We start from the raw sequence: 12,407 nt of genomic DNA on the forward strand, positions 1-12,407 counted from the left end.
GTTTTATGCTAATTTCTTAAGGAGGAATGATAGTGAGCCCGACTGGGAGAGCGATGCCTTGCCTGGGTTGACAGGTGGAATTAATAAATAAATAAAAATATAATAATAATTAAAACACGTTTTGTAGAATTTATCTCCTCATATTAATTAATTTCTCTCTCCTTTTATTAAATAATTTCTCTCTTTTATTAAACCCTAAACCATAAATTATAAATCCTAAACCATAAACCCTAAACCTTAAACTCTAAACTCTAAATTCTAAATTCTAAACTCTAAATTCTAAAACCTAAATACTAAATTCTAAACTCTAAACCTAATTAATATCACTGATTAGTGATATTATGAATTTATCTCTTTTATTTTTATTTTATTTTTATAACTTTTCAATTCCTTTATTTATCAAATATTATTTTTTATGACCTCTTTTTTCTTTTTTTTATTATTTTTTATATTGACTTATTAATATTTTTTTAGTTTTATTACTTATAAATAAATTATAAATAAATGTTTATTTAATATTTCTATTCTCACGATTAATAAATTAATAAGAATAGAGATAAAATAATTAATAATAGGAGAAAGAAAATAATTAATAATAAGAGAAAGAATATTCCACCTGTCAACCCACGTAGGCATCGCTGTCTCAAGTCGCGCTCTCTATCATTTTTCTTTCTTAAATTAAACTAATATAAAATTACATTTTTTTTAAATAACTAATTATATAAATATATATAATATTCATATTATTACTTATAAATTTAGAATATAAATATGAATGATAGAGAGCGCGGAGACAGGGACTGGGAGAGCGATGCAGGGACTGGGAGAGCGATGCCTACGCCTACGTGGGTTGACAAATGGAATTAATAAATAAATAAAAATATAATAATAATTAAAACACGTTTTATAAAATATTCTCTCTACTCTTATTAATTAATTTCTCTCTCTTTTTATTAAATAATTTATCTCTCTTAAAACCCTAAACCCTAAACTCTAAAACTTAAATCCTAAATACTAAATTCTAAACTTTAAACCCTAATTAATATCACTGATTAGTTAAATTATGAATTTATCTCTTTTATTTTTATTTTATTTTTATGACTTTTCAATTCATTTATTTATCAAATATTTTTTTATGTTTTTTTTTTCTTTTTTTATTATTTTTTTTATTGACTTATTAATATTTTTTTAGTTTTATTACTTATAAATAATTATAAATAAATGTTTATCTAATATTTCTATATTCTCACGATTAATAAGAAGAGAGAGAAAAATAATTAATAATAGGAGAGAGAAAATAATTAATAATAGGAGAGAGAATGTAGGCATCGCTCTCCTAGTTGCTGTCTCAAGTCGCGCTCTCCAGGGGCGGAGCCAGGATGAAAAATTACATGGGGCTCATTTCAACTTGCATCTCAGATTTAACTTTCTATGCTCCGTTTTTTTTCAATAAAATTTCCACCATTATTAGAAGATGGAGACTCATCATGCCCTCTCAATGTACACGCTTACAAAGTGAGCCACCGAGTGCTTTCAATAGTTGTTGTAAGCCGTAATTTGTTATTTTGTTTTTAATCTGAAGACTGTGCATTCAGTACTTTGTCAATATGACAGGGATATTCATTAGATTATCAAGATATCCAACTGCCCTATTATGTGGTGAAATATTACATCATATATGCATAACAAAAGAGCATCTATTCCCATCATTAACTCACTTTCAATATTTGAATTCATCTATTGTAAATGTAGGTTTTTGGGGTTACTTATGTTCAAACAAGAAACATGGGAAACAAAAAGCAGCATCTTTCAAAGTAGAGTATTCTAACCAAGTAAATTTCTTAAACCAATGACTTTGGAACCGTCGATTTTGATTTCCAAATTTGGTCGACGGGTACTCATCCTTAATAGGTTGACATGACCCCATCTTGATATAAGCTCGTCTAATTTCATCATTTTGATTAAAATGATATTTTCATATCGGAATACGTGATACGGATCAAGTTTAAGAGAACTTACATCAATATCAATTCTAAGAGATTTGTTAAGTCTTGAGCAGTGATATCAAATTCTTTATTTAAATACCGAACAAACCAATGTAAATATTTTAACTTGTTTATTAATATTAATTTATATTTTTTTATAAATTTTTGAAATAGTTTAAAATTAAAAAAATATAAAACACTATTATTATTTTAATTTTTATATTTTACCTATATAAATAATTTGTATTATTAATTATATTGAAATAAATAAAAAAATAATGTATAATTATTATATAAATATAATTTTAAAATAAATAATATTATTATATAATTTTAAGTGTGAGGCAGGGTTTGATCAACTTACCTCACATTTATAGTTTAAATATTTAGCCAATTGAGCTAAGAGTCCTATGTCTAACACATATATAAAATGTTTTAGTTTAATATTTTAATTTAGGTGGGGGCTGAAACCCAACCCATGTGTGGCTCCGCCCTGCGCTCTTTAATTGAAGACCTATACATATCAGTTTATTTGAACAGTTTGTACATTTCGCAAACATTCAGTCGACCGGAGCTCTCGCCGGTGCTACCAGTTGGTAACCGGAAAAGACGCCGCAACCTGCAAATTAAGGTGGGTTTCTCTTTTTCTTCAGATATGAGAAGATTTATTCATTTGCATCTCCATAAACTCTCGAGGCCCACTTTCTCTCCTCGCTTTCATCTCAAGCACACCGCCGCCGCCGCTTCCTTCTCCTCCGTCCAATCTCCACTTGATCATAAACCCCAAAATCAAACATCTTACATAGGACCTAATAGCAACACCGATTTCATAAACCATTTATGCAAGAATAATAAATATGAAGAAGCTATTTCTGTTCTATGCGAACAAATGCGCTTGAAAGATGCTATTAAACTGCTACATTTCCATAATCGCCCCTCCGCTTCCACATACTCTTCCCTGCTAAAGCTCTGTCTTAAGCAGAGAGCTCTCTTGGAGGCGAAAACAGTGCATAAACATTTCGGCTTATCGGGTTTCGTTCCTGGTGTTTTCCTTTTGAATCGTCTCCTTAGTGTCTACTGTGAATGTGGAAGTTTAGTGGATGCACGGAACCTGTTTGATGGAATTACTGAGAGAGATGTTTGTTCTTGGAATCTTCTGATATCTGGATATGTAAAAGATGGTAGCTTGCAAGAAGCACGTAAGCTGTTTGATTTAATGCCTGAAAGAGATAACTTTTCTTGGAATGCCATGATTTCTGGTTACGTTAGGCATGACAAGCCCCAAGAAGCTCTCAAATTGTATGGTGAAATCCAAATACATGATCATTTAAAATGCAGCAAGTTCATTGTTTCTAGTGCTCTTGCTGCTGCCTCATCGATTCGATCAGTGAAAATTGGGAAGGAGATTCATGCTCATATAATCAGAACAGGGTTGGATTCAGATTCTGCTGTATGGAGTGCCCTGTGCGATATCTATGGAAAATGCGGAAGTATTTACGAGGCTCGCCATATATTCGATCAAACAACCGATAAAGACATTGTCTCGTGGACGGCTATGATCGATAGGTATCTCGAGGATGGGAAACGCAAAGAAGGATTCGCGATGTTTTCGGATTTGTTAAGGACACAAACAATTAAGCCCAACGAATTCACATTCTCGGGAATTTTAAATACTTGTGCGAATCAAAATTTGGAAAGTGTTGGTAAGGAAGTTCACGGTTACATGATAAGAGTCGGGGTTGATCCATCTTCGTACGCGGCAAGCACTCTAGTTCACATGTATTCTCGATGTGGAAACATAGAGAGCGCTAGAAACGCGTTTGAATTGTTGCTAAATCCCTGTTTGGTTTCCTGGACTTCCCTCATTAACGGATATTCTCAACACGGGCAACATGAGGAGGCCCTTCGTTTGTTCGGGTTGATGCTTGAATCGGGCACTCGGCCTGATCATATTACGTTTGTGGGTGTTCTTTCGGCTTGTACTCATGGAGGGTTAGTTGAGAAAGGTCTTGACTATTTTTATTCAATAGAAAAGCACGGATTAACTCAGACAGTAGATCATTATGCTTGTGTGGTTGATCTTCTTAGCCGAAATGGAAGATTTGAAGAAGTGGAGAATATGATTAAAAGGATGCCGATGAAGCCTGACAAGTTCTTGTGGGCTTCTCTTCTTTCGGGCTGTAGAACCCATGGAAATCTTCAACTCGCAAAACGGGCTGCAGAAGAATTACTCGAATTGGAGCCTGAAAATGGAGCAACATACGTGACATTATCAAATCTATACGCATCTGCAGGAAAATGGAGCGAAGTAGAAAATCTGAGGAAGGTTATGGATGAAAGAAGAGTGAAGAAGAAACCGGGGCTAAGCTGGATTGAGATCAAGAGAAAAGTGCATGTTTTCCAAATGGGAGACTTATCCCACCAAAGAAGAGATGAAATTCATGGATATATTGAGAAGATTTCGAGGAAGATGAGAGAAGAAGGGTATTCTCCTCGAACTGATTATGTTCTTCAGGATGTAGAAGAGGAGCAAAAGGAAGAAAACTTATTTTATCATAGCGAGAAGCTAGCGATTGCTTTCGGGATTATCTCTACTCCAGAAGGAACTCCTTTAAAGGTTTTCAAGAACTTGAGAACATGTGTTGATTGTCATAAAGCTATCAAGTTGATATCGAAGATTGCTGAAAGGAAGATTATCATGAGGGATTCTAAACGGTTTCATTGTTTTACAAATGGAAGCTGTTCGTGCAACGATTATTGGTGATTTCTTTCCTGTAAGATTATTATTGAGATTGTTTTCAAAGGCACTTTTACGGCGAAAGAGGCGAATAAAAGCAATCCATCTATGATTTGGTGCTGACCCTTTTTCATTCACAATAAAGATAAGTAATAAGTTAGGAAGAAGAATTGGCAATGGATGGAGTGTGTTATTCCTAGTTCAATTATTCCCTTCCATTAAAATTTTTTTGTAGCAATTTTGTAAGAAATACTTTTATAATATAAATATATAAATGCATTTAGTTAACTGTATTCTTAGTGGTATATTTGAATGGGTACTGGGTAGTCCTATATATTAATAATTTGTTGAAACATATTAGTAAACTATTCTACTTATGACATAATTATTTTTGGGCAGAAACATGAAAATAGGATCCAATTAGTGTAACATCTAATCGAGCTTTTTACACTATTATACACGGATCCACCAATCACACACCAACATTATTGAACTTGTAGGACATACATTTTTTTAAATAAATATAAAAAAAGGAGTAGGACATATATATCCTCCATAGGAAAATCAATAATTGGAAATAATATCCATTATTGGAAAAACTAATGTTTCTTCTCACTTTTTTATATACAAAATAATAATAATAATAAATATAGTACTTTTCTTATTTGCTAGCTAGTAGTATTTACAATTCTATAATGTAAAACATTCTTAAGAACCGGAATTTCTTGGAATATCTTAATTCTTTTTATATTTAAAAATCTTCTTTATAAATGAAAACAAAATAATAACATTGTTTATAAGATATCTCTAGTGAAATTATTTCATTATTTTATTATTTATAAGATAATGTATGATTTATTTATTGAAAAATGAGATCTTACTTCCTATTCAAAATGATTACATTCGTAGTTATTTAGTTGGTGCATAAATTCATTTAACTTAAGCGTTCTAAATAAGAATCGAAACTTCCACGGAACATTGTCACCGCTTAAACTCAAAACATTTTAGGTCTCTTAAACCGACTTCGACCCGTGATTTTATACTTTGAAAATAAAAGTGAGAAGTTAAGTAGAACAACCGAAGAACTAGAAGTTGTATTATTATCAACAGTTTTTGTTGGTTGGTCTCTCTGTATCATCTTCTATCTATGACTACTACAGAAATCCAAAAGCCTCTTCCTTCCTTCAACAATTTCATCAAAGAAATCATCAAGCTGACCTACAATGCTCTCACACCCAGATTTCAGCATAACCAAACAAGCCCTAAATCTCTCCACACTCTCTCTCACCCCAACTTCTCTCTCCCAATCTATCGATTCATGTGATGATGATCCTCTCCTCTCCATCTCCTCCTTCATCTCCTCCATAGCCTCCTTCGAACGACGGAATTCAAACATAACCAATCCCGGCCGTCCATCAATCATTCCGATCTCCGCCGCCACCCTCCTCTGCAGCCTCGCCGTCGATATCATAAACCCAGATCCAAACAACAAACATCCTTCATATTCACTTTCCCAAATAATACTCTGTTCCGGCCAACAATGAACCAATCCATAAAGCAATATGGTCAGTAGAAAAGAACTAACGTTTCTCATTGCATATAAAACTCCCCTGAATCCATTATACCCGTTGAGCTTAGATTCAACAGAAACTTTCTCATCGAACCGGAGTGACAGCGGCTCAATTCTTGTCTCCATTAACGATCTATTCTCTTCCTCCAATCCAACAGCCTCTCTCCTGCAACCCGAGATCAAACGGATAATCTGACGAGAGTTTTGAGGTGAAAGAAATCGATGGTTGTCGAATGAGGAAATTATGTTGAAGGCGGAAGAACAGTAATTCTCCATGCCGGAGATTCCAGACTTGATGACGTGACAAACTTCCCAAAGCTTGGAGCTTTCGTCCATGTATTCGTCTAACCATTTCTCACCCACTGGTAAATGGAGCTTTTGGACGAGGAGGGTGACTTGTGTGTGAAATGATCTGAGGAGAGAGAGTGATCTTTGAAGGAATTGGATAGACATGAAGTTGTTTGAGAGTAGGAGGCGTTCGAGATCATCGATTCCTTTGGTGAGAAAGGAGTAGTAGCCATTGACAGAGTTTGTGGATGAAGGATCCATGGAATTGGAAATGGAAATTAGAGACAGACAGGTGGGGGTGGGGGGTGATCGAAAAAAGGGTATGTATTTAAATAGTAGAAGAATGATGGATTGATATATTGGAAGCTCGGGTTTCAAGGGGTTTGAAAAGGATTGTTGGGAGCAATGATGGGTGTTTCCTTTAGAGGGGAAAGGATGACCGGTAATCTGCAATTTTCATTGTTTAAAATACAAGGAAGGAGGAAAACAGGGGAGGAGAGAGAGAGTGGAGAACAAACAAAAAACATGAAAAATTCATGAACTTGCTTCCAATCTCTTCCTTTTTTTCTTGCATCAAAGATGTTGCATTTCTAACTGTGTGTGCCCCTGTTGTGTGTCTCTCTCTCTCTTTCTATCTATGTGTGTGTGAGAGAGAGAAAGAGAGAAAGAGAGAAAGAGAGAAAGAGCTGGCAAAGTGGTGATTTAAAAGAAAGAAAATCTTGATTTGGGCGTTTAATGTTTTGGGTTAATGAAAAGTTTGACCATAACGGGTGGATTAATGAAAATGGTGCATGCTTCTTCATCATCTTATTCATAATCATCATCATCTTCAAATTCTTCCTCGAGCAACATACTTGCGTGTTTGCTTCAACTCATATCCCTCCATTGAAATTTGTGGGTTTTATTTCTCCTAGATGTTTCCTTTTTTCATGTGTTAGTTAGGATACCAACAATTAATAATAAATTTGTAATGTATAAATGGTGGACACTAACTAACTAATTCAATAATATTGCAATGTATGTGTTAGTTTGTACAAGCTTAATTAGGAGATTACCATTAAAATTTGATGACACAAATTAATACTAGCAATCTTATAATAAATTGGAACCAATTATTGTTATTATTATCCTTAATTTGAAATATGTTTAAAATAATAAATAAATGAAATAATGGGATAATTCAAGGAAAGTTGTAGAAGTATGTTTAAATGGTATAATATAATTATTATTATTAATAATAATAATATTAGGGACCGGGATTAGTTGTTTTTGTTCAAGTTGGGTGTAAAAGGGGGACCATGAAATCTTTAATTATATGGATGATGTTTGTTGTGGGTGTATTAATTTAATGTAATTTTTTTAAGAGAGAAAGGAAAGTGTTCGTGGGTTTTTGGAGAATGGGACACATGAGAGTATGTTGGTCTTTTGAAATCTCTCTTCTTTGGGAAGTGAATTCATTCTTTCTTTCTTACAACAAAATCAAAATTATTTATTATTAATGTTATTTGTTTAAGGTCATTCATTTGACCGCTCCTCCCCCCTTTCCTAGAGGTTCACAAATTGGGTAGGGTCGATTATGCACGTTCAACAATACAATAGTAGGTTGCCACAATGTGGGTTGTGTTGGACTCGGTTTTGATTTTAATATTTTTAAATATTATTTTAACTTAAATTTATTATGATAAGTGTCAATAATTGTTAAATTAAGATAGGGGTGTGAAATCTCGCAACAATAGTTCATTCTAATTTTTAAACTCACAATCTTTAACGACGAGTAGAAACTATGACACAATTGACTACCCAATATATGTTGTTCATATAATGCATGTATTATCAAGAAATAATTTGTAATTACCCACAACAAAAACTGACCTCTATAGAAAGTGATTCAATTATGTCAACAACTGTTCAACTAGATTATGTTGAATATTGAAAGTGGTTGAAAAATTGACTCTTCTCGTGTCTTCAATCATCTTTCCATCTAAGCTCATTTCTCTTACATTCACACCACTTTTTTCTTTAAAATGTAAAACTATTTATTAATCAAGAAATCTCAAAATTTGCAATTTAGTTTGTGAGGTGAGAGTTAGAGGAAACAATTTTCAATACACAAAATAATTTGATTTAAAGATAACATAGTTGTGGGACTTTAATGCTAAAAAACACACATTCATTTAACCAAAATTGATGCAGGGTTATAATCTATGTTTATTGATGTCATTGTTTCAATTCATATATTTTCTAGTGTTTTAAATATATTTTTATTCTTAAAACTTTTTTTTATATATAGGATACATTTATGAAATCATTATATATTTAAAAATAATTATATTTAATCACAAAAATTTCAACTATATTAAGAAAACATAAAATTGTTATGTAACAATCCAAAATTGAAGTCCAGTCTATGTTGCCAATTCAAGACTAACAATTGTTTTGATTATTTTTAATTATTTGTTCTAATCATATTACTGATTAGATTCTTTTTCATATATTACACTTCAATTAAATACAGTCCTTTTAATTAAAGTTGTTAGTTTTTTAAAATAACATTTTAATAACCTTAAGTTGAAATGAGTGTTAATTTTCTAAAATTATATATATATATATATATATATATATATATATATATATTTAGTTATTTTTTTAATTGAAGATCATAATAAATTAATTTATATTTTAACTTTAAATGTTTTAAGTTAGAATTAAATTGAGATATTTAATTAACTTTCATTATTTCACCGCCGATAATTTAAAAAAGAAAATGTCTAATATGGGTCAAAAATAATACAGTAAATCAGCCATAAATTCTTATTTTTCGTGACTTTGAAAGGGCTAAGAGCATCAGCAGCGCACAAGACCTTTGTCCTCTTATTTTGTCAAATCAATATTCCACCTCAGTAGAAAACGGGCACATGTTGTACTTGGGCAAAACACTCCAATGCTTACGTCCGCCCTCTTATCTAATTAATTTAAATGTGAATTTTATTTATACTATTTTAAATAAATAACTAATTTATACTATTATAACTAATATTTTTATATTATAGAAAAATTTGAAAATTTAAACCCTTAAAACTTAAAACATGTTAATATAATTAATAGAAAAATATATTAATTTATTTAAAATATATATTTATTAATTAAATATATATATAACTAATATTAAATAAATTAAAATATAAAATATTTTTATAATTTAAAATATATTTTAATATTAAAAACATTACAAGAATAAATTTGAGAATAACTAATATTCCTATATTATAGGGAAATTTGAGAATATATAACTAATATTTCTATATTATAATAAAATATAAAATATTTTTATAATTTAAAATATATTAAAATATTTTTATAATTAAAATAATAATTAATATTTCTATATTATAGTAAAATTTCAGAATATATATTTATTTAATGTTATTATAATGTTATTAAAAATAATAGAAAAAATAGTATAATTAAATATATAACTAATATTGTACTATAATATAGGAATATTAATTATATAATAATGAGAATGTCGGCATGACAGGCATAAGAAGGCACTGCCCTCCTTTTACTTTCACCTACAGTACAAAATAAAAAAAATGAAGAAAAAAAAAAGCAATGACCTGCCCTTTTCCATGCGGGCACAAGTCATAAATCGAAGATGCTCTAAGCTTTCATTGCATAATTTGTTGCAAATATTTTTGCATTATTTTAATTAATAAACATACATGTGCATTAAATGGTCCGATAATTAAACACTCGTGAGGCTGTTGTTTAGTTGGATGGATCAAAAGTCACACAGGTCGTACAAACATATATATATATTATAGGAAGCCCACAATTGTGAGTGAATTGTCCGTCAGTTGGTCCATGTCATTATCATCATCTTGATCATCATCATCTCCTCTTAATTATATATATATATATATATATATATATAATTTTATGAATATATACATATATATAGATATGTAAACATTTCACTTTCTTGATATCGATGATCTCGCAAGGATACAACTGTAGTGTTCAAAGACATTCAAACAATTGACAATGATATTAAGGAATTCATTCAATGAAATCATTTAATGCAATGGATATTTATTTATTTTTAGGTAAAGTATATATTGTATACAGTGGTGGTGGGTGGGTGGTTGATTATTATGATAGTCTATCAAATGTTTCACAATCTTGTTATATACTTTATTATTGCATTCAACATTAATATATATATATATATATATATATATATATATATATATATATATATATATATATATATATATATATATATATATATATATATATATATATATATAATTTTATTGATTTGAAGACATTTAAAAGGGTCAATGACAAGTCTAGCTCAGGTTCATAGAACTTTTAACTTTTGTGCCCTTGTCATATTCAGTTCGAAAATATGAAGCAACTCAACTATTTTGTAAGTGTGCTTTTAGACATCCAAAGTGATGCAATATATAAATTTGCATATGATAATCGTTTAAGAGGATCACATACAAATCAAAAACTCGAAAAATATTGTTTTTCTTAATGTTTAAACTGTTGACATTAATCACTAAGTTTATAAAAAAGTTAAATTACTAAATAAACTAAATTATTTTTCTTAATTTTAAATATATCTTTATATTATTTAAAAAAGTATTAAAAAAATTGAATAGAACACTATCCATATATCCTTTGGGCCGGGCCTAAATGTGCTAATATAAAAGATCACACTGTCTGAATTAAAAGATACCAAGTGTCACCTTCTTGTCCATGAAGAAAAATGTTACAAAACCTAAAAAAAATATATTGAAAGTTGAAACTGTCTGTGGTCAAAATAGTTATTAGATCAAGAAATTGACACCACACATATATTATATATATTAGAATGAATCTTCAGTGAGATTGGTATTTATTAATAATAAAATAATAATAGAGATTATATATTAGAGGATACTAATTATTGTTATTTTTTACAATTATTAATACTTATTGAATGAAAAAGTAAAGTTGTTTTTTTTTTAAAAATAAATTTTATAAAAATAAAATAAGATTTTGATATTTCAATTGTTATTTTGTTTTGCTAGAACACAATATAAAATATAATATGATAAATTGTTTTTCTGATAAATCAAAATAATTCAAGATCAAATAAGTTATAAAATTATGTTTTCTTTAAGGGTCTATTTGGAAATTTAGCCATCTTCATTTTAAATTCTTTCTCCTTAAAAGACACATGGGTACCCAAATGAATTGAATTGAATGGGATGATAATATTTTGTTTCAAATATGTCAAATCAAAATTTTAATCAAATTACACATTATATATATACTACATTTTTAAATATATTCATTTAAAAATTCACTATATAATTAGGAAGCATCTCAAATATCTCACCTGGTTTATTGGAAACGTATCCCATTTGATATCGTATGAGAATTAACAAATTCGACATCTATATTTTCAATGGAAAATGTGACTTTTGAGTTTTGAGTATGCAAATATAACATCGATAAATAATGAATAAAAAATATTAAGAACGATAAATATACTCACTATACTGTTGAATTAATTTTATGATATATTGTTAGTTGTTCTAAACTTGTAACCTAATTAAAGTTCTTATACCATACTAAGAAATATTCATTTTATATTATTGAGAATATATATTTGAATGAAAAAATATCTTTAACATAAATAATAATATTATGATCAAATATAGTTATTTTCATATTAATAATAGAATATATGATATTTAGAATTATCTTGAATCATTAAAATATATAAGTATAAATATATTTAGAATTTATAAAAAAATTCTAAGGAAATAAT

At 29.6% G+C, this 12,407-nt stretch overlaps 2 protein-coding genes across 2 annotated transcripts; one reads left to right on the forward strand and one right to left on the reverse strand.

The window, feature by feature from the left end:
• Window positions 1-2,531: 2,531 nt before the first annotated feature.
• Window positions 2,532-4,751, forward strand: LOC124927176 (pentatricopeptide repeat-containing protein At4g37170). The gene has a single exon (XM_047467539.1). It carries the CDS (start codon window positions 2,641-2,643, stop codon window positions 4,747-4,749), a length of 2,109 nt encoding a protein of 702 aa, XP_047323495.1. The 5' UTR covers window positions 2,532-2,640; the 3' UTR covers window positions 4,750-4,751.
• A 1,111-nt stretch (window positions 4,752-5,862) lies between these two features.
• Window positions 5,863-7,223, reverse strand: LOC124926163. The gene has a single exon (XM_047466342.1). The coding sequence runs from the start codon at window positions 6,839-6,841 to the stop codon at window positions 5,864-5,866; it is 978 nt and encodes a 325-aa protein (XP_047322298.1). The 5' UTR covers window positions 6,842-7,223; the 3' UTR covers window position 5,863.
• Between the last annotated feature and the right edge of the window lie 5,184 nt (window positions 7,224-12,407).

This window comes from Impatiens glandulifera, chromosome 2 (assembly GCF_907164915.1).
Source record: "Impatiens glandulifera chromosome 2, dImpGla2.1, whole genome shotgun sequence".
NCBI classification, from domain to species: Eukaryota; Viridiplantae; Streptophyta; class Magnoliopsida; order Ericales; family Balsaminaceae; genus Impatiens; species Impatiens glandulifera.

What these genes read in the sequence shown, in the direction of transcription:
- LOC124927176 (XM_047467539.1), top strand. Translation starts at nt 2,641, where the DNA reads ATGAGAAGATTTATTCATTTGCATCTCCATAAACTCTCGAGGCCCACT.
- LOC124926163 (XM_047466342.1), bottom strand. Translation starts at nt 6,841, where the DNA reads ATGGATCCTTCATCCACAAACTCTGTCAATGGCTACTACTCCTTTCTC.